Source organism: Balaenoptera acutorostrata, chromosome 11, assembly GCF_949987535.1.
Source record: "Balaenoptera acutorostrata chromosome 11, mBalAcu1.1, whole genome shotgun sequence".
NCBI lineage: Eukaryota > Metazoa > Chordata > Mammalia > Artiodactyla > Balaenopteridae > Balaenoptera > Balaenoptera acutorostrata.
In genome coordinates this window covers 12,852,909-12,875,642 of record NC_080074.1, presented here as the reverse complement: position 1 = coordinate 12,875,642, position 22,734 = coordinate 12,852,909, and the positions used below count along the sequence as shown (strand labels likewise).

Below are 22,734 nucleotides of genomic sequence, written 5' to 3'. Positions count from 1 at the left end.
TTGTTGTGGTGCGCGGGCTTCTCTTGTTGCGAAGCACAGGCTTTAGGCACGCGGGCTTCAGTAGTTGTGGCATGCAGGCTCAGTAGTTGTGGCTCGTGGGCTCTAGAGCGCAGGCTCAGCAGTTGTGGCGCACGGGCTTAGTTGCTCTGCGGCATGTGGAATCTTCCTGGACCAGGGCTCGAACCCATGTCCCCTGCATCGGCAGCCGGATTCTTAACCACTGCGCCACCAGAGAAGTCCTTAATGGATACAATTTAAATGGCCCTAGGGACCTGGTGGCGCAGTGGTTAAGAATCCGGCTGCCAATGCAGTGGACATGGGTTCGAGCCCTGGTCCAGGAAGATTCCACATGCCGCAGAGCAACTAAGCCCGTGCGCCACAACTGCCGAGCCTGAGCTCTAGAGCCCGCGAGCCACAACTACTGAAGCCCACGTGCCTAAAGCCCGTGCTCCGCAACAAGAGAAGCCACGGCAATGAGAAGCCCTCACACCGCAATGAAGAGTAGCCCCCGCTCACCACAACTAGAAGGAGCCCGCGTGCAGCAACAAAGACCCAACGCAGCCATAAAAATAAATAAATAAAAAATAAATTAAATAAATAAATAAATGGCCCTAGTGGGATTTCCCTGGTGGTCCACTGCCTTCCCTGCACTTCCACTGCCAGGGAGCCCAGGTTCGATCCCTGGTTGGGGAACAAAGTTCCCGCAAGCCACACAATGCAGCCAAAAATAAATTAATAAATAAATGCCCCTAGTGATGAAAATGAATAAATAAAATTTGGTACACTGTCGCCATAGAATACTATACAGCTATGAAAATAGATTACCTGGATGTATATGTGCCAACACAGATGGATAGCAAAGACAAAATTTTGTGTGTGTGCATTTTGCAGCTTGGTTTCTGATGCCTTCTCTTCTTTTTTCTCCCTGATCAGTCCAGCTAGAGATTTATCCATTTTATTGATCTTCTCAAAGGATGACCTTTTGAAAATAAAATAATTGGAGTAATTTTAGACTTACAGAAAACTTGCAAAGATAGTCCAGAAAGTTCTCATACCCCCCCCACCCACCCAGTTTCAGGTTCCCTTTATACTACTATCTCACATTACTGTTGTATATTTGTCAAATCTAAGAAACCAACACTGATACATTACTATTAACAAAACTCTAGACTTTGGATTTTCCAGGTTTTCTATTAATGTCCTTTTTCTGTTCCAGGATCCATTCTGGAATACCACTTTGTGTTTTGTTGTGTTAGTGTCTTCTGGCCTGTGACTATTTTTCAGCCTTCCCTGGTTTTTCATGACCTTGACAGTCTTGAGGGGTACTGGTCAGGTATTTTGGAGAAGGTCCCTCAATTTGGGTGTGTCTGATGTATTTTCTCGTGATTTGGCTGGAGTAATGGATTTAGGGGAAGAATACCTGAAGGAGAAGTGTCCTTCTCATCTGGCATATCAGAGGTGACTAGTATCATTTGGTTAAGGTAGCATTTGTCAGGATTCTACATCAACACTTACTATCTTCTCTTTCCATAATTTACTCTTTGGAATTGAGTCACTAAGTCTAGCCAACTCTCAAATGGAGAGGTGGGAATTAAGCTCAGCCTCCTGGTGGGGGCCAGGGGTGCCTGCATATACTATTTGGGATTCTTCTACAATGCATATTTGTCTCTTCTCCCTTATTTATTTATTTATTTATTTATTTATTTATTTATTTATTTATATCATTACAGACTCATGTATATTTATTTTATAATCTGTGTTATGATCCAATATATCATTTAGTTTGTTGCTTGAACTGCTCCAGCTTTGACCATTGGGAGTGCTTTCAGGTTGATGCATCTGTCCCTTTGACATACCCTTGCCCCCTTCTCTCTTTGTTAAGAACTCTCCTTACTTTCTGGTACTACAGACTGCTCCAGGCTCATTTGTATTTTCCCTTCCCCAGCCTAGAATCCATTTTTCACTCTCATTTCTTTTCTCTATTGTTCTTCTGCTTTCCACTTTACTGATTTCTGCCCTTCCCTTTATTACTTCCTCTCTTCTGCTTATTTTGAGTTTAATTTGCTCTTTTTTCCCCTCATTTCTTAAGGTGAAAGTTGATGTCCTTGATTTAAAACTTTTGAGACCTGTCTTTCGCTGATAGATGTATTTTAGTGCTATAAATTTTCCCCTAAGCACTACTTTAGCTGCATCTCACAAATTTTGATATGTTTTATTTTCGTTCTAATTCAGTTCAAAATACTTCCTAATTTCCCTTTTATTTTTGGACCTATGCATGATTTAGAAGTATATTATTTCATCTCCAGATATTTGAGAATTTTCCAAGTATCTTTATGTTATTAATTTCTAATTTAATTCCATTGTTGTTAGAGAACATATTTTATATGACTTGAATCCTTTTTAAATTTATTAAGACTTTCTTTAGGGCTCACTGTACAGTCTATCTATCTTGGTAAATGTTCCATGTGCGCTTACAAAGCATGTATTGTTGTTGGGTGGAATGTTCTGTTAATGTCAATTAGGCCAGTTAACATGCTGCTCAAGTCTTTAGTGGCATTCCTGATTTTCTGTTTACTTATTCTATCAGTTATTGAGAGACGGTTGTCGAAATCTCTGATATAATTGTGTATTTGTCTATTTCTCCTTACAGTTCTATCAGCTTTTGCTTCATGTATTTTGAAGCTCTGTTATTGGACCATGAACATTTAAGATTGTTATGTCCTCTTAATAAATTGACCTACTTATCACTGTGAATAAACCCCCCCTTTCTCTCTGGTAATATTCTTTACTCTGAAATCTACTTTGTCTAATATAAAAAGTTACTCCAGCTTTCTTTAGGGTGTCTTAGGCTGCTGTAACAAAATACCACAGACTGGGTGGCTGAACAACAAACATTTATTTCTCATAGTTGTGGAGGCTGGAAGTCCAAGATCAAGCTGCTGGCAGATCCAGTGTCTGGTGAGAACCCACTTTCTGGTTTGCAGATGGTCTTTTCCTCATTGTATCCTCACGTGGCAGAGAGCAGAACAAGAGAGAGGAAGAAAGCTCTCCTACATCTCTTTTTACAAGGGCACTAATCCCATTTGTGAAGGCTACATCCTCATGAACCTATTAACTCACAAAGGTCCTACCTCCAAACACCATCACATTGGGGATTAGGTTTCAACATATGAATTTGGGGGGGGGGGGACACTTTCAGTCTATAGCACCATATTTTTTTCCATATTTTACTTTTAATTTATTTGTGCTTTGTATTTAAGGTGGGTTTCTTATAAGCAGCATATAGTTGGGAGGTTTTTTTCCCCAACCTGTCAATTTCTTTTATTTTTGTATTGTTTAGGTCATTTCCATTTAATGCAATTATTGATATGGTTGGTTTCAAGCTACCATCTTGCTACTTGTTTTCTGTTTCTCCCATCTTTACTTTGTTCCCTTTTCTCTCTTTTTATGCCTTCTTTTGGACTAATTAAGTATTTTTATGATTTCCTTCTATCTCTTTCTTTGGCTTATGAGCTGTAACTCTTTTGAGTGTTTCTGTGATTGCTTCAAGATTTACACTATACATCTTTAACTTATCTCAGTCTGTCTTCAAGTGATATTTACCACTTCATGTATATTACAAGGATCTTTCAACAATTTACTTCTTTTTTTACCACTCTTGACCTTTGTGATGTTGTTGTCATTCATCTTATTTTACATACGTTTTTAAAAACCCACAATTCGTTGTGAATATTTTTGCTTTGAAAAGCCAATTTTCACTTAAAGAGATTTCAAAGAAAAAAAGCTTTCACATTTACACACATAGTTACCACTCCCAGTGCTGTTTATTCCTTTATGCAGATCCAGATTTCATCTGGGATCATATTCCTTCCATCTAAAGGAATTCCTTTCACATTCTTGTGAAGGTCTGCTGGTAATGAAATTTTTAGCTTCTGAAATTGTTTCTTTTTTACATTTTTATATCAGTTATAGCTTCATTTGAAAGATACTTTTGCTGGGTATAGAATTCTAGGTTGACTTCTTTTTCAGGACATTACAGATGGTGCTCCACTGTCTTCTGGTTTACACTGTTTCGAACAAGAAGTCTGATGTCATCCTTATCTGTGCTCTTTTTTGTGTAATATGTGTGGGGTGCCAAAGATCACCCACATATTCAGAAATCTGTTGGAAGGACTCATAGGATTCACCATATAGCTGTACTCATGGCTAAGATTAATTATAGCAACATATAAGGATACACCGTAAGGCTACAATATAGTAAAGATACACAGTAGGGGTACACAGTGAGTATACATAAGGGGAAAAGACAAAAGAACAGCCTGGAGGAACCCATGTACAGACTTCCTTATGCTCTCTCTCCCATAAGTCGTCACACAGTGCACTCTACCCCTGCAGTAAAAATGAAGAAACATGTGTGATATTCCTGCCCAGAGAAGCCCATTGGATACTCAAAGCTTATATTGGGGGGTTGGTCATGCCAACTCTGCCTAGCATGTACTAAAATTCCAGACTTCCACAGAGAAAGCAGGTGTTCATCATAAATCACATTTTTTGCACAAATGGTAGGCACAGTGCACCACTCCTACCAGTTAGGAAAGGGTGGAAACCACCCTCCCCAAAATCCAACTTCATAGACACCAGCCAAGGGCCAAATTTTCTAAGGAGAGTAGTCTTAGGCCTGCAATGTTAAGTCTTTTCTGCACAAAATGTCTTCTTTTTCTATTTACACCTTTAAGATTTTCTCTCTATCACTGCTTTTAAGCAATTAGATAATGATGTGCCTTGGTGTCATTTTCTTTATGTTTGTGATTTTGGAAAATTTGGAAAATTTTATACCAATATTTCTTCAAATAGTTTTTTTGTATCCACTCTCTCTCCTCTCTCTCCTCTTTCAGGGACTCAAATTACACTTTACATTAAACTTAATCTTTTCCTACAGCTCACTGATACTCTTCATTTTGGCGTGGGGGGGGGGTATTTTCTCTCTGTTTCATTTTGTATAGTGTCTCTAGCTATATCTTAAAGTTCATTAAACTTTTCTTCTTCAGTGCCTAATTGACCATAAATCCCATTTAGTATATTTTCCATCTCAAATGTTGTAGCTTTCATCTCTAGAAATTTTATCTAAGTCTCTTATTTTCTGATATTTTTGACATCTTTATTGAAATATAATTGACATGTATTAAACTGCACATATTTAAAGTATGATATTAGATGAGAAGTTTTGACATATATAAACACCAATGAGACAATCACCACAATCAAGGTAATAAAATAATATAGAGTGCATCCACGGACCACAGTCGAATCAAACTAGAAACAAAGATACAGAAAAATCTCCACATGCTTGAAAACTAAGCAACACACTTTTAATAATCCTTAAGTTAAAGAGGAAGTTTCAAAGAAACAGACAAATAACACTGAATGAATATAAAACATATGAAAATCATGGGACACAGCTTTAGCAGGGACAAGAGGGAAATGTATAGCATTAAATGCACACATTAGAAAAGAGGAATGTAGGTGACATCAGAAACATGGCAGAGTGAAAAATCTACCCTTGTCTCTCCCCGTCAATCTATAGCCAGTAAAAAAAAATCCACAACTCAACAAAGGCGCCTCTGCCCAACATAACAGGTCGCCGAAGAATTTCACACATTTGCACATCTAAAGGTGGGTGGGCTGTAACACACAGAGGAGGGAACAGCAGCCATGGTTCCCGCCAATCCTAGCCCTCTGACCAGGGAGCAGAGCCCACAGTTTCAGAGAACCCAGTGACAGCAAGAAAGGCAGCACACATGACTCCAGTCACCCAACCACACCAGTGCCCACAGCCACTGCTAACTGGGCAGCAGCAGCAGTGAGGCCTGGGACCCCATCCCTCCAGCTGCTGAGGCACCCATGATCCCAGCCCCCACCTCCCTCCATTCACAGTGGCAGAATTCATGAACCCAACATCAATGGACAAGGTAGAGGCACCTGCACGACCCTGGCTTCTCCCCCTGCGTTGACCCCTCCCTCCACAGCAGCAGAGCCTGTGACTCAGGGGGTCCCAGATGCAAGGGAAGAGCCCACCATCCCGGTGATGACAGAGGCTCTGGCAGAAGCAAGGCAGCAAACACCCAGGTGGCACAAGAAGCAACAGCAAAGGCACAAAGCCACACCTCTTACAGAGCCAGTGGAGGCTGGAAAGTGCCACGCTCAAATTTTACCAGGAGCAGCTCAGGCAAGAGAAACCAAAAATGTGCATGACAGTGCCACCTACCAGAAAACAAAAGAAAGGAATCAAACACCTAACCTGTCTTTTAATATCAGCAGAGGAATAATTCATCAAACAACATGAAGAGCCACAGTTAACACTACACAAAAAGAAAACGACAATTCTCCAAAAGCCAAACTTAAAGTCACAAAATATTGCAATCTAATGGATAGAGAATTCAAAACAGCTGTCATGGAGAAACTCAACAAGATGCAAGAAAACACAGGAAGGCAGTTTAATGAGCTCACGAATAAAATTAATGAACAGAAAGGATATTTTACCAAAGAGATTGAAATTCTAAAAAAGAACCAAACAAATTCTGGAGCTGATGGACACAATAAACGAGATAAAGAATGCATTAAAAAGCATTGGAAATACAGCAGACTATATGGAAAAAGTAATTAGTGAGCTCAAAGACAGAAATCTAAAAATGATACAAGAGAAAAGGTAAACAAGACATTTTTAAAATGAGGAAATCCTACAAGAGCTATTCAACTCTTTTAGGAAGGGCAGCATTAGAATAATGAGTATCCCAGAAGGAGAAGAGAAGGAAAAGGGAGCAGACAGATTATTTAAAGAAATAATAGCTGAGAACTTCCCAAACCTGGGGAAGGAACTGGATATATAAGTCCATGAAGCTAAGAGAACACCTAATTACATTAATGCAAAAAGACCTTCTCCAAGACACATAATATTAAAATTGCCAAGAGTCAATGACAAAGAAAGAATTTTAAAGAATTTCCAGCTAGGGGAAAAAGGATGGTAATCTACAAAGGAACTCCAATTAAGCTATCAGCAGATTTCTTAACGGAAACCCTACAGGCCAAGAGGGAGTAAAATGACATTCTCAAAATACTGAAAGATTAAAAATCGTCACCCAAGAATATTCTAGGGGAGTTGCCTAGTGGTCTAGTGGTTAGGATTCAGCACTTTCACTGCCGTGGCCTAGGTTCAATCCCTGGTCAGAGAACTGAGATCCCACAAGCTGTGCAGTGTGGCCAAAATCTTTTTTAAAATTCTATACAGCAAAGTAATCATTCATATATGAACAAGAAATAAAGACCTTCTCAGACAAACAAAAGCTGAGGGAGTTCATCAACACTAGACCTGCCTTATAAGAGATGCTGAAAGGAGCTTTCTACCAGAAAAAAAGCAGGCAAAATACACAAAACTTTGAACAAGGTGATAAGCAGACAGAACCAGAAAACTGCAACTCTCTATCAGAATTTATAGGTTTTTACATGCTCTATTATAGTATAAAGGTTAAAGGGAGAAAAAAGAAGGCAGAAAAATAACTACAGCTATCTCAGTTTGGTAACAAACTCACAACATAAAAAGGGATAATTTAAGACAAAAGAAACATAAAAGGGTAAGAGGTAAAGGATAGAATACATAAAACTAAACGAAGACAAGATGCAAGCAACAGAAAAAGGACTACTTTATCTTTGAGGCATTTTATACAAGCCTCCGGGTAACCACAAAACATAAACATGGAGCATAGAAACACAATATTTTTTAAAAAGGAAATTCAGAAAAATATAGAAAACCACCAAACCAAAATGGCAGCCAGAAATACAAGGAAAAGAAACAATAGAGATATAGAGCAATCAGAAAACAAAAAATAAAATGGCAGTATCGGGACTTCCCTGGTGGCGCAGTGGTTAAGAATCCGCCTGCCAATGCAGGGGACACAGGTTCAATCTCTGGTCCGGGAAGATCCCACATGCCACGGAGCAACTAAGCCCATGCACCACAACTACCGAGCCTGTGCTCTAGAGCCCGCGAGCCACAACTACTGAAGCCTGTGCTCCTAGAGCCCGTGCTCCACAACAAAAGAAGCCACTGCAATGAGAAGCCTGCACACCACAACAAAGACCCAACGCAGCCAAAAATAAAAATAAAATTAATTAATTAATTTTTAAAAATGCAGTACCAAATCCTAATATATCCATAATCACCTTAAATGTAAATGGATTGAATTCATCAGTCAAAAGACACAGAGCGGGACTTCCCTGGTGGCCCAGTGGTTAAGAATCCATTTGCCAATGCTGGGGACATGGGTTCGATCCCTGGTCCAGGAAGATCCCACATGCCACGGAGCAACTAAGCCCATGCACCACAACTACTGAGCCTGTGCTCTAGAGCCCGCGAACCACAACTAGTAAGCCCTCGCGCCACAACTACTGAGCTCATGCGCCACAACTACTGAAGCCCACGTGCTCTAGGTCCTGCATGCTGCAACTACTGAGCCCGTGTGCCGCAACTACTGAAGCCCACGAGCCTAGAGCCCATGCTCTGCAACAAGAGAAGCCACCACAATGAGAAGCCCACGCACCACAGTGAAGAGTAGCCCCTGCTTGCCACAACTAGAGAAAGCCCACGCGCGGCAGTGAAGACCCCAACACAGCCAAAATAAATAAATAAAATTTTAAAAAGACACAGAGTGACTGGAGGGATTAAAAAACAAGACCCAACTATAAGCTGCCTCCAGGAAACATACCTCAGCTCTAAAGACGCACATAGGCTAAAAGTGATGGGATGGAAAATAATACTTCAAGCCGATACTTCAAGCCAAAAGAAAGCAGGTGTGGCCATCCTCATATCAGACACAATAGACTTCAAGCCAAAAAGGTAACAAGAGATAAAAATGGACAGTATATAATAACAAAGGGGACAATTCATCAAGAAGACATAATAGTGATTAATACCTATACACCAAACATAGGCACACCAAAATATATAAAACAATTATTAACAGACCTGAAGGGGAAATTGACAGCAACACAATAATAGTAGGAGATTTTAATACCCTGCTTACATCAGTGGATAGATCATCCAGACAGAAAATCAACAAAGAAACAGCAGCCTTAAATGAAACATTAGACCAGATGGATTTGATAGATTTGTACAGAATATTCCATCCAAATGCAACATACATATTCTTCTCAAATGGAAACTTTGAAACTGCGTGCAAATGGAACTTTCTCAAGAATAGACCATATGTTGGGACACAAAACAAGTTTCAGTAAAGTTAAGAAGATGGAAATTAAAGACTGAAATTTAAGAAGGCTGAAATCGTATCAAGCATATTCTCCAATCACAATCGAATGAAACTAGAAGAAAACTGCAAAAATCACAAATATGTGGAGACTGAACAACATGCTACTGAACAACTATTGGGTCAATGAAGAAATCAAAAAGTACCTGAAGACAAATGACAATGAAAATACAACATACCAAAATCTATGGGATACAGCAAAAGCGGTACTAAGAGGGAAGTTTATAGTAATACAGGCCTACCTCAAGAAACAAAAATCTCAAGTAAATAATCTAACCTTACACCTAAAGGAACAGAAGGGACATACCTCAACATAATAAAAGCCATATAAGACAAACCCACAGCTAACATCATACTCAATAGTGAAAATTGAAAGCTATCCCTCTAAAATCAGTAACAAGACAAGGATGCCCACTCTCACCACTCTTCTTCAACATAGTATTAGAAGTCCTAGCAAGAGCAATTAGGCAAGAAAAAGAAATAAAATGCATCCAAATTGGAAAGGAAGAAGTAAAACTGTCATTATTTGCAGATGACATGATTTTTATATGTAGAAAACCCTACAGATTCCACCAAAAAACTATTAAAAATAATAAATGAACACAGTGAAGCTGCAGGATACAAAATCAATATACAAAAATCTGTTGCATTTCTATACGCTAACAATGAGCTAGCAGACATAGAAATTAAGAAAATAATCTCATTTACAATTGCCATAAAGAAGAATAAAATACCTAGGAATAAATTTAACCAAGGAGATGAAAGACTTGGACATTGGAAACTACAGTAAGTCCCCTACGTACAAACGAGTTCCGTTCTGAGAGTACGTTTGTAAGTCCAATTTGTTCAAAGTTAGCCTAGGTACCCAACTAACACAATTGGCTATATAGTACTGCACTGTAATAGGTTTATAATACCTTTCACACAAATAATACATAAAAAAACAAACCTTGAAAAGTACAGCAGTACCAGCTACATCGCTGCTGCTTTTACGCTTGCTTCCAGACATGCTGGGCTTGAAATAAAAGATACTGTACTACTGTACTCTACACAGTACTGTAAAGTACACAAAGGCGCAACCACTTGTAGAGGATGCATGCACATGACAATGTATGCCAGACGTGTGAACTAACTTACATGATTGGACACGTGACACACATTCATATCTTTGAAAGTTTGAAACTTGAAGGTTTGTATGTAGGAGACTTACTGTATAAGACATTGTTGAAAGAAACTGAAGACACAAATAAATGGAAAGATATTCTGTGCTCATGGAATGGAAGAATTAATGTTGTCAAAATGTCCTTATTATCTAAAGCAATCTACAGATTCAATGCAATCCCTATCAAAATCCCAAGGACATTTTTCACAGAAAAAGAACAAAAAATATATAGTTTATATGGAACCACAAAAGACCCCAAATAGCCAAATTAATCTTGAGGAAAAAAAGAACAAAACTGGAGGTATCACACTTCCCAATTGCAGACTATATTACAAAGACATAGTAATTAAAACTGCATGGTATTGACAGACAAATAGATGTATAGATCAATGGAAAAGAACTGAGAGCCCAGAAATAAACCCACATATATATATGGACAATTAATTTACAGCAAAGGAGCAAAGAACATACAATGGAGAAAGGATAGTCTCTTCAATAAATGGTGCTGGGGGACTTCCCTGGTGGTGCAGTGGTTAAGAATCCACCTGCCAATGCAGGGGACACGGGTTCGATCCCTGGTCTAGGAAGATCCCACATGCTGCTGAGCAACTAAGCCCGTGTGCCACAACTAATGAGCCTGTGTGCCACAACTACTGAAGCCCGCATGCCTAGAGCCCATGCTCTGCAACAAGAGAAGCCACCACAATGAGAAGCCCACGCACCACAACGAAGAGTAGCCCCCGCTCACCACAACTAGAGAAAGCCCACGAGCAGCAACAAAGACCCAACGCAGCCAAAAATAAATAAATAAATAAATTTACATAAATAAATAAATAAATGGTGCTGCGAAAACTGGACGGCCACGTGCAAAAAAATGAAACTAGACCACTATCTCACACCATACACAAATTATTTCAAAATGGGTTAAAGACTTGAATATAAGACCTGAAACCATAAATCTCTGAGAAGAAAACATAGGCAGTATGCTCTTCGACATTGATCTCAGCAGTATCTTCTAGATATGTCTCCTCAGGCAAGGAAAACAAAGGCAAAAATAAACAACTGAGATTACATCAAACTAAAAAGCTTCTGTACAGCAAAGGAAACCATCAATAAAATGAAAAGACAACCAAGCAAATGGGAGAAGATATTTGCAAATGATATATCCAATAAGAGGTTAATATCTCAAATATATAAAGAACTCATACAACTCAACAGCAAAAAAAAAACCATACAACCCCGTTTAAAAGTGGGCAGAGGAGCTGAATAGGCATCTTTCCAAAGAAGACATACAGACTGCCAACAGGTACATTAAAAGATGTTCAACATCACTAATCATCAGAGAAATGAAAGTCAAAACCACAGTGAGATATCACCTCACACCTGTTAGGATGGCTGTTATCAAAAAGGCAAGAAATAACAAGTGTTGGCAAGGATGTGGAGAAAAGGGAACCCTCTTACACTGTTGGTGGGATATAAATTGGTACAGCCACTATGGAGAACAGTATGGAGGTTCCTTAAAAAATTAGGAATAGAACTACCATATGATCCAGCAATCCCACTTCTGGGTATTTATGCAAAGAATACAAAAACACTAATCCAAAAAGATATCTGCACCCCCATGTTCATCATGGCATTATTTACAATAGCCAAGATATGGAAACAACCAAAGTGCCCATCAACAGATGAAAGGATAAAGAAGATGTGGCACATATATACACAATGGAATAATACGCAGCCATAAAAAATATGAAATCTTGCCATTTGGGACAACACACGCATGAACCTTGAGGGTATTACACTATGTGAAATAAGCCAGACAGAGAAAGATAAATACCATGATTTCACTCATACTGGAATATAAAAAACTAATAAACAAACAAAAACAAAAATAAATGAGCAAACCAAGCCAAACAAGAACAAACACATAGATACAGGGAACAGAGTAGTGGTTACCAAAGAGGAAGGGGTGGGGGGAGGGTGAAATGCATAAAGTGGATCAACTGCATTGTGATGAATGGAAAATAAATTTTTGATGGTGAGCATGTTGTAGGGTATACAGAAGTAGAAATATAAATGCTGTACACATCAAACTTATATAATGTTATAAATCAATGTTATTTCATTTTAAAATAAATTTTTTAAAAACTAAAAAAAAAAAAAAAAGAGGAATATCTCAAACTGATAATTGAAGCTTCCACCTAATGATCCTAGAAAGGAAGAGAAAATTAAGCCCAAAGCAACAGAAAGAAGGAAATAATAAAGTTAAGGGCAGAAACCAACAAAATTGAAAACAGGAAAACAACAGAGAAAATCAATGAGACAAAAATCAATAAATTTACAGAGAGAGAGCACAAGGGGGTAGAGAGGGAGAGAAAGAGAACAGAGATTACCATTATCAGGACTGAAACAGGAGATATCACTACAGACCCTGCAGACACCAAAACAATAATAAGGAAATACTATGAACAACTCTATATACAGTTGTAGGTTTGTGACTCTTTTGTTTTTGACAAATAAAAAATTTTATAATTTAAGGTGTACAACATGATGTTTTGGTATATGTATATATTGTGAAATGATCAAACTAATTAATATATCCATCACCTCCCATAGTTATCATTTGTATGTATGTGCAGTGAGTATACTTGAAATCTACTCTGTTAGCAAATTTCAAATACACAGTACATTATTATTAACTATAGTCACCATTCTGTACACTAGTTCTCCAGAATTTATTCATCTTACAACTGAAAGTTTATACCCTTTGATCAATACCTTCCCTTTTCCCATACCCCACAGCCTCTGGTAAACACCACTCTACTCTCTTTTTCTGTAAGTTTGGCTTTTTCAGATTCCACATATAAGTGATATCATACAGTATTTGTCTTTCTCTGTCTGACATTTCATTTAGTATAATATCCTTAAGGTCCATCCATGCTGTCACAAGTGACAGAATTTCCTTCTTTCTCATGGCTGAATATTCCATTGTATACATGTACCACAACTTCTTTATCCACTCATCCATTGATGGACACTTAGGTTGTCTCTCTGTCTTGGCTATTATGAATAATGTTGCAATAAGCATGGCAGTACAACTATCTCTTCGAGATCCTTTTTCACTTTCTTTGGATAAATATCCAGAAGAGAGATTCCTGGATCATATATGGTAGTTCTATTTTTAATTTTTTTAAGAAACTTCATACTGTTTTCCACCATGACTGTACTAATTTACATTCCCACCAACAGTGCACAAGGGTTCCCTTTTCTCTACATCCTCACCAACACTTGTTATTTCTTGTCATTTCGATGATAGCCATTCTAACAGAATACGGTTTCTCATTGTGGTTTTGATTTCCATTTCCATAATAAGTACTGATGTGGAGCACCTTTTCGTGTACCCTTTGGCCATCTGTATGTCTTCTTTAGGAAAATGTCTATGCAGTTCCTCTGCCTAGTTTTTAATTGGATTGTTTGGGTTTTTGCTATTGAGTTGCATGGGCTCTTTATATATTTTGGATATTAACCCCTTATCAGATATATGATTTGCAAATATTTTCACCCATTCCATTGATTGCCTTTTCATTTTGTTGATTATTTCTTTTTCTGTGCAGAGACTTTTTCACTTGATGTAGTCCCACTAACCATTTTTTCCTTTTGTTGTTTGTGCTTTTGGTGTCATATCCAAAAAACTGTTGCCTCGTAAGGTAGTTTTAATTAGGTCCCATCACTCCCAGAAGTCACTCCCAAAAGGGCCCTGACTAATGTACAACCCATCATTGCATCACCCGTCAGGCCTAGCACAAAGAAGCCGATTAAAATCCAGCTGAAAAGGGCAAAGCACAGAAAAATGGTCTGAAGAAGAAAATGTCCAAATGAAGCACAACTTGTTGGGCCACCACCTGCTACTGCCATGCACTGGGCAGTTTTACTTGGGTCAGGTGGACCAGAGAACAGCCCCAGCCCCAGGGAGTGCCCAATCTTCACATATCTTAAATGCCATCCTCCACTCATCATGGGACAAAGCATTATCACTCACAAAGCCCACCATGACCAAGTCCCTCTCCAACTCAGACTACCAAGCAGGTCCTCCTTTCTCTCTCTCCAAGTTTCAGAAACGAAAGAACCATGATAGGATATTCAATAGAGAATCTTTTTCTATCAGCATCCATTCCAGGATCTATGACCTCCAGGCTCCCACACTGACCTACTTCTGGTTGAGATGGCCTCCAGTGTACAACTCATCAGGCCTCCAGTGTACAACTCATCAGAGAAGCTTTTCCTGATCACTGTTTTAAATAACAATCCTTACCACCTCCACCCCATCCTGGTATCTCTTCCAGGTACTTTTCTCTACCTTTAAACATCATCTAACATGGTACCTATTTTTTTATGTTCTGCCCTCCAAGCCAACTAGAATGTAAGCTCTAAGGGGTCAAAGACTCTCAGTTTTGTTCCCTGTTCTATGCCCAACATCTAGGACAGTGCCTGATGCATGCTGTTTTCAATAAATATTTGTTGAATGAATGAATGAATGCACATGCAGTGATGTAAGACTAAGACCAAGTTAACAGAGAGAGCAGACAGAGGAGCGATCCAACTTCCAGTCTACAGGAGGTGAAGATGAGCAATAACTTGCTATGCCCATCCTCAGGTGGGATAAAAGAAGGAATGGGACAAATGGGACTCATGAGGCATTCAGGTCCAAGCTAGTAGTACAGTTAGGCGAACAGCTACGGTTTTTGCCTACCTAGCACCCATTTACCCTTCTGACAATAACCTCTGACTTTCCTTGAGGTTCTGCCTGACCTACTTTTGGGGTGAGGATGTGACCTAATTTAGCCAATCAGCATACCCCACACCTTTGCTCATACCAATTGCTTTCTGTTTGGACACATGATCCAATTCAGGAAAGAAGAGTCAATCCCATGATATCTACCAAAACAAATGGGAAAAAGAAACTTCCTCTCCAGGGACATTGCTAGCAACAAAGACGATAAAGCCTGGGGCTGTCGGAGTCACCACCTGGAGCCTAAGAATAAAGCCAACTCAGAAGAAAGCATCAAAGAGAGATGTCAAGAGACAAACTTGAGTCCCTCCCTGGATCCAGCCACACCTGAAGGTACTGGACATTTCAATAATGCCAGCCAACAAATTCTCCTTTTCTGGTAAACTATTTTGAATTGGGTTTCTGTCACGTACAACTCAGAACATCCTGACCCGTACTAAAGGACAGGAGGGAAATACATTCTTGAGGCTCTTAAATACCTAGCTGAGAAGCCTAACGTCAGGCAACGTGTCCCAGAAGGGCCATCCCATACCTTTTGGTGAAACTCATTGCCAGTCTTTTTGGTGAGCAGGATAGGGGCTGAGAAGAAGGTCATGATGCTAGTTTTTTATTATTTGCGTTTACCTTTAGGGAATTTATTAAACAACTCTGTCTCAAGAGAGCATACTATGGTGAAAATATCACTGAACCAAGAGTCCAATAACCTGGTTTCTAATCCTAATCTGATCACTAACTGACAGTGTGGGCTGAGACAAATCACCTTGTTCCTCTTGGTCTCAATTTGTAAGTATGTAAAGTGAGCAGAATAACTATATCATCTTCAAGCACCTGTCCAATTCCGGAATGGAAAGCCCACTAGGAAAGATGTTCTTAATCTTTGATGGGATCAAAACCCCAGAAAAATACACATGTGCACAAACACATAATTTTGCATAGAGTCTCATGGGTTTCACAACTCTAGAAGCCATTCTATATCTGTAACCTCTCTGCTCTGCAGAAACTAGGACACTAGCTTCTGCTTGGACTCCTCTGGTGACAGGGAGCTCACTACCTTAAAAAGTAGCCCAACGTAATTGAACTGCACTGGAAAAATTAATTCGTCTTCATATTGAACCAAGATCTGCACACTGTAACTTCTACCCATTGGTCTAAATTTTCCAGAGCAAAACAGAAAAAAATTTTCTCTCCTGTGTGTAACATCTCTTCATTTCTCTGAAGACTGTTTCTAACTTTTAAATGCAAATAATTTATGGGGAGAAATGCAGATGATGTACCACGCAAATTATTTTACAGTGCATTGTTATAAAGATATATTCTGCCACCTCACCCTAAATATGCCAAACACCCAAATGTAGACGCTAAATTCCAGACAGGTACCACTGCTATTAATCTGCATGGTCTAGGTTTTGCAAAGACAGGAATTACTGTATAAAAATATCTTGAAGGAAACAGCAGTGTCTTTTGGAAAGAGCACTTCATTAAGAATGAGAAGATTTGGGAGTAGTATCTATCTCCCACTCCAACTACCTGTGTACCCCTGGGCAAATCATTTAACCCCTCCCTCTGAGCCTGTTTCTCATCTGTAAAATGTGACAAAACCTACCTCACAGGGATGCAGTGAGAATCAAATGCTATCGTGTTCGTAAAGCTTCTAGCCCAAGCCCGGCACAGAGCAAATTCTCACTACAGGCGAGCTCCCGAGCTCAGCAAGCCCGGCGTCGCATTCGATGCGCTCGGCGCTCTTGCAGCAACGGGATTCCCCTTCCCAAGCGGAGTCTGCGCTCTGGGCTCGACTGAGGCTCCCTGGCCGCTCGCGCTTTTCTCTCCTTCTCCAAGATGGCGGCGGTCGGCGGCGCTGAGGCGGGATCCGAGCGAGCCTAGTGAAGGTAGCGGCGAGCGGAGCCCCCACGAGGCCGAGCTGGGCCCCCACCCCCAGGCGGCAGTGGCCCCGCCCCGCCACCACCCGCCGCCTCGGGCCGCGACACCGCCCTGAGGGCGCCCGGGGCCAGTTGCGGCCTAGCCCAGGGGCCGAGCCGGGGACTGGAGTAGCGGCCGCAGTCCGCCCCCGGGAAGGGGCTGGAGCGGGTCGAAGGAGGAAGGCGGGCGGGAGCTGTTCAAATGGGGAAGGCGGGAAAGTGCGGGCCGGGAGGGGGCGTGCGGCCGCCCCGGGGGCCCGCGGGCCGAGGCCGCCCCTCCCCCTGCCCAGCAGTCTCCGCCCTCGGGGGTGCCGGGAGCCGCCGGGACGCGGGAACCCGAGTCGGGGCCGCCTGGCTCAGGACCCGGGACGCAGGGTCCCTGGGCTGTCAAGGGGCGAGGGGGCCGGGGTGACGGGAGGGCCGGGGCCGCGGCTGGCAGGAGAGGATGCAAGGAGCTTTCTTCTTTTCCTCTTTGCACAGCTTTATTGAACTAGCTGTTGCTGCAGAAGTACCGGGAGAATCCTGTTGGTTTGCCGTGGGGACCACAAAGACGGTGGTCCTTGGGGCCCTTTGTAGCAATAACCCGGTGTGGTGTGTACTCTTTGCGTGCGACCCAGTGTGAACGTACCTTCCGAGTGGGCTCTTCTCCATCCAGGCCCATTTCCCCCCAAAGCTGGTACTTGTAGATTTCACTTTATTTTTCTATCGGGCGGAAGAGGAGAACCGTCTATCTCCCTGCTTCCTGATGGCTAAGCTGGTGGCTGACTATATTCCCCCACAGCAGAATAAATAAAAAACGGAATCCAAAGTAGAGCCCGTTGGTTGGACAAGGCTTGTCAAAATTTGTACCGCTGGTTTTTCGGGAATGTGTGTTGTCAGCCGCTCTGTGAGGTCGTCGTGGTTCCGCTCAATTGCGCTACAGTGAGAGGATTCAGTCCCCATCCCAGGCTGTCGGGATCTCTGCAGTTCCCAGAGCTGGCAGGGGCTGTGAGTGCTGCATAGGTAGGTTCGTGGAGAAGGGAGTGGCAAGAATTCGGAGTCGCTGGGTTCTGAGATTGGAGGAGATCTCGAGGAAAATGAGAAGACATCCCCTGCTCCTATCCTAGAAGTAACAACAACGACAACAATTCAGAAACTGGCAACAGCTGGATGTGCATCTTCCTTTTCCTGCACTGAGTGGCAATTTGAGCTCCTGAAAGAAGTGCTGGAAGAAGAGAACACGGAATCTTGAGCAAGGCTGTCCTCCTGGACTGGACCTGGGTCTCAGGATTTTGCTTACTGCCCCGTTTCCGAGGCTTTACTTTGTCTTTTTCAATACACACTTACATTTTGGGATGAAGAGGCTTGTTAGTGATTGCTGGGGCTCAGATGACCTCAAAAAATCACTTTCTGAAACTTTTTTTTTTTCAGTATTTGTAATTTGGACCTTCAAAATAACAAAGTACTGTGTCTGGTGATTTTCAGTTTTTCCCTGATTCCTTTGATAATTCTAAAAGCAAAGCCTGAACATCACGCATGTACTTATCTACAAGTGGAAGAGCAGCCCTGCCTCTCCTTTTTCATCTCCTGAAGAAAAGTCCCACAAGAGCAATTTGATAATTTGCACCTTTCAAAAGTACACATTTTTTATGATGGCATATTTCTTACTTCCATAAACAGCTTTAAGTAATGAACTTTTACTTCTGTTGTCATTTGTTAGCCCACTGAGAGGAACATAATTGTAAAATTATCACTGCCTCTTGAAGTTGACAACATTGGATTCTGTAAACTCCAAAATTTGTGGAATTTGGGAGAATGAACTTTAACACCTGTTTTACATTTGCCAACGTTTAATGTAATTATGGCTTCTGTTTTCTAATGTGAATATCAAACCTAATATTTTTCATTTTCATTAATCCTGAATCTGCTGCCTAACCCTGGACTCTGAATTTATCGTGGATAATATTCAAGACCTGGAAAGAATATCACAGGAGTCGTCTGATCTTATATAAATGTTGCCCTAACTCTGCCTTTCTTCCACACTGTTGCTTGAGACTTCTTTATCTGGTTCCATCTTTCTTCTATGAGTCAGCAACCAAAACTAACCTCTGGGCTGCAATAATATCCTGATTTTAAAGAACCCAGAAGTTCAGGGTCCATCAGTCTGCCCAGGCTGTGAGTGAGATAGTCCATTGCGTCTAAATTTAGTTTTTTAAGCTCTTGGCTGTCCCAGTTCTTTATTGAATTAGACTTGCCTTCAGGCCCTGTTCATTTTTTACTATCGGTTGTTTAATCATGTAATTTATAAAGTGCTCTTCCATGTCTTTGTAAAAATTAAATAGTAGCAGGCCTAATTCTAATACATAATGCTAACAACCAGCACATGTGTTCTGTGCTGCTCTGCGCCTCTGAGGATCAGCTCCTAATTTTCTGTTCCCTTTTACAATTTTTTCATCCACTGGTTGTTTTTCAAAGCAGTCAGTTATGAGACCATGAGCACTTTTTCACAGTCCAGTGACATCATTGTTTTCCTCCTCATACTGTCTTCAGAGGTACTTAACTCCTGTTCTGACTGTTCGTTGTTCAGCTCTGTTTTATGTTAGTTTTGATGTTACCAAAGGGAAGGCCTGGTTATAAGTCTCAGGACCTGCCTTTGCTTCATACAGAAGAGCATTTTGTTGTTGACAACAGGTTGGTGGACACATTGATGATGTTGAATATTTAAGATTTTTTGCCCATTATTTCTCAAACGTTCTTTGCCAGACTCTATTTGTCATGGAAAACATTTAAGCTGAGGTCTCAAGATGTGGTATTTCTTGGCATTATCAGCCTATGAAGATTAATGGGATCCATATACTCTGCTAATAAGCTCACTACTTTAGCGCCAGTGAGTGGATATACTATTTTTAAATGAATGGATATAATTCCCTTTGATGATCCCCCTCCCCTAACCCCTTGTGGAGTTACACCACTTGGGTGGACAGGGGATGACAGTAATTTCTATTTGAGAAAGTTGAATGCCTGATGCTGGAACATGAAAAACTGGCTGTATTAAGTATCTTGCCTCCTCGTAGTTTCTACATGAGACCTGACCTCATATCCCCTTCATTTCCTGTGAAAAGCCCTTTGAGTAAATAGTTCTCCGATTACCTGTAAAATAACCCAGTTCATTTCTTCACTCTTACCTTGACCAAGTTCATTCTTCATTCCACTTCTTAGGGAGGTGGAGAAATGCTTTTTTATGTTTCTGAATCTCGCTTGTAAATCATTCTTGGTAATACTTCTCTTTCTGTTTTCAACTTAGGCATTATCTGTGCATTGTATTTTCTGACTTGTGCAAGTAGGTCTTTTTTCTTTTGGTTTATTTTAAATGTAACTCTTAACGAAAGTTTCCTTTGTTAATTCATCTTTTTCTTTCCCAAAAGTTACATACTTCACTATTACCCATACCTTCCTGAAGGGACTGGCAATGTCTCATTGAAGTGTCCTTCAGCATTTCTAAACCCCACTATAGTGATGAAGGGAAAATAAAATTTAAGTAAATAACCAGTCAGATCAACTTTTAAGCATTTCACTAACTGAATGAGGACATTTTCAATATATTTAGTATATAATTTTTAAATTTCCTGCAAAAACTTTTCCTGCGGGAATTGTGACATTGCCTGTCCTAAAAATATTTGAAGAACTTTACCTTCGAGTGCAGTTTATGGCTTGTCATCTTCAAAGTCAAAATGGACGTATAAACTTGAATGCCAAAAAAGTAATTTTAACAAATTTAAGACAATATTTAGAAGATTTAAATTTTAGTAGTTCTTCAAATCAGTGAAAATCTTAATAATGATAAAAATTTCATCACCAGTGGACAAATGACAATTCCTCCTTATTTTCACCTGTAGCCTTTAAGAAAGGCTTGATAGCGCTGAAAGCTGTTCTGTGGGCAACTAATATAAGAAGTGTGCCTACTTTTACACTTCTCTGGTTTTGAGCAAATTCAGAGAGCCCAACAAAATGCATACCAAAAAATTATGCTCTCAAGATCTTTAATATCACTATCATGTTCTCATCAGTTCTGTTTAAATTGCAATACAATAGATTTTAGACTTTCACCGATACAAATGATAGGATTTTGTGGTCCCGAGTGCATGGTATAACCTGTCTTCCTCTGCATCCTGCTTTATCTGTGCATTTTGTAACCGTGATTGAACCTATCCCTCTGACTTAATGTCGGTTTTCACCCTGTCTCAGTGTTGTCAGACCTGTTGGCATGTCAGAAGTTCTCATTAATCTTGAAGTATTTTTTTATATGGGAGGTGTTTTATATACTTCCCCAAACAACAGCTTTAATTCATGAATCAAATCAAATTAAGCTTAGTGCACTTCCTACAGCTTCATCCCTAGTATGTTTACAAACAGAAAGAGGAGGTGACAAGACACTCCTTTATTCCTTGCTGCCCTTCCAGTCAGCCCTTGGATCACTACGCATTTCCATCTGGAAGGTTGCTTCTCCACAGTGATTTCGCATTACAGGAGGGTTTTCCTTCTTTGTTTCTCAGACCTGGTCCTGTAGACGGGAAGGAGCCTGGACACAGGGACCCATTCTCAAAGGCCCGGCAGGACCGCCATGGCTTATGATGACTCCGTGAAGAAAGAAGGTATGACCCCTTAACCTGAGAAGCATTCCAAAGGGGGTGTCCTCTTCAATCCTTGCAGCCCATGGACATAGAGACCAGGACTGGCCATCAGAGCCTGGACTCCCAAGTGATGATCCAGAGCACTAGTAAAACTCTACGTCATCCCCAGACTGGGCCCATGGAAACGAAAACCAGGACAGGGTTCCAACACAAGAGTCCGCACCATAAGTCTCTGTAGTCTATCGGGGTGATCCCCTGCAGCACTCGTGGTCCTTGCCAGCTCCAGTGTACAGGAGTCTGAGGATAGGAGTCACACAGTGGACACCCACAGAGCAGCACAGCACATGAATCCTTATTCTTTTCAGCCTTACCTCTGCAAGTCTGTGTCCACCTGCCAAATCACAACTCAGAAACCATGTCTAAGGATGCACCTTGGGCCTTTGCATAGCATGGAAGCATTGTTTCGTCATGTTTGATTCCTGTATTTGCAGCCAAGTCATCGAGACATATTCTTGTCCCCTTGGATCTAGCCCTGTGTTCCAGTGGACTTTCCAAATAACATGATTCTAATTTGGAAGTGAAGGGACTGTTGCATTTCATATGTGGCGATTTGGTTGTGACTTACTTGACTTTCTCATTTCCTTTCCCAAATGAACCTGTGCTTCTCAGATTGCTTTGATGGTGATCACAGCTTTGAGGACATAGGGCTAGCTGCTGGCCGAAGCCAACGAGAAAAGAAACGTTCTTACAAAGATTTTTTAAGGGAAGAGGAAGAAATCGCTGCTCAGGTCAGGAATTCTTCCAAGAAGAAGTTAAAGGTAAATTCTAAACATTTGAATTAGGAAAGTTTTAAACTATTTCATATCATGTTTCCTAGTATTTGAAGAAAGAGGTTTCTTTGCAAAACATTTAAAAAGAAAAATAAACATCATTCACATCT

General features: G+C 40.6%; 1 protein-coding gene across 4 annotated transcripts in view; it reads left to right on the top strand.

Annotated features, from left to right (window-relative positions):
- Positions 1–17,082: 17,082 nt before the first annotated feature.
- HMGXB4 (HMG-box containing 4) overlaps positions 17,083–22,734 on the top strand; it is a 31,047-nt gene continuing 25,395 nt past the window's right edge. For 2 of the 4 annotated variants that reach the window (XR_009009716.1, XM_007165709.2), the window contains exons 1-3: positions 17,089–17,154; positions 21,717–21,815; positions 22,464–22,612. Coding sequence is in view for 1 of the 4 variants with exons in the window: in XM_007165709.2 (XP_007165771.1) it covers positions 21,785–21,815; positions 22,464–22,612 (180 nt within the window). In the remaining 3 variants the exon portion in view is untranslated. Of the gene's footprint in view, positions 17,155–21,716; positions 21,816–22,463; positions 22,613–22,734 lie in introns of all 4 variants that reach the window. The other 2 variants (XM_057556609.1, XM_007165713.2) reach the window with 2 other exon arrangements.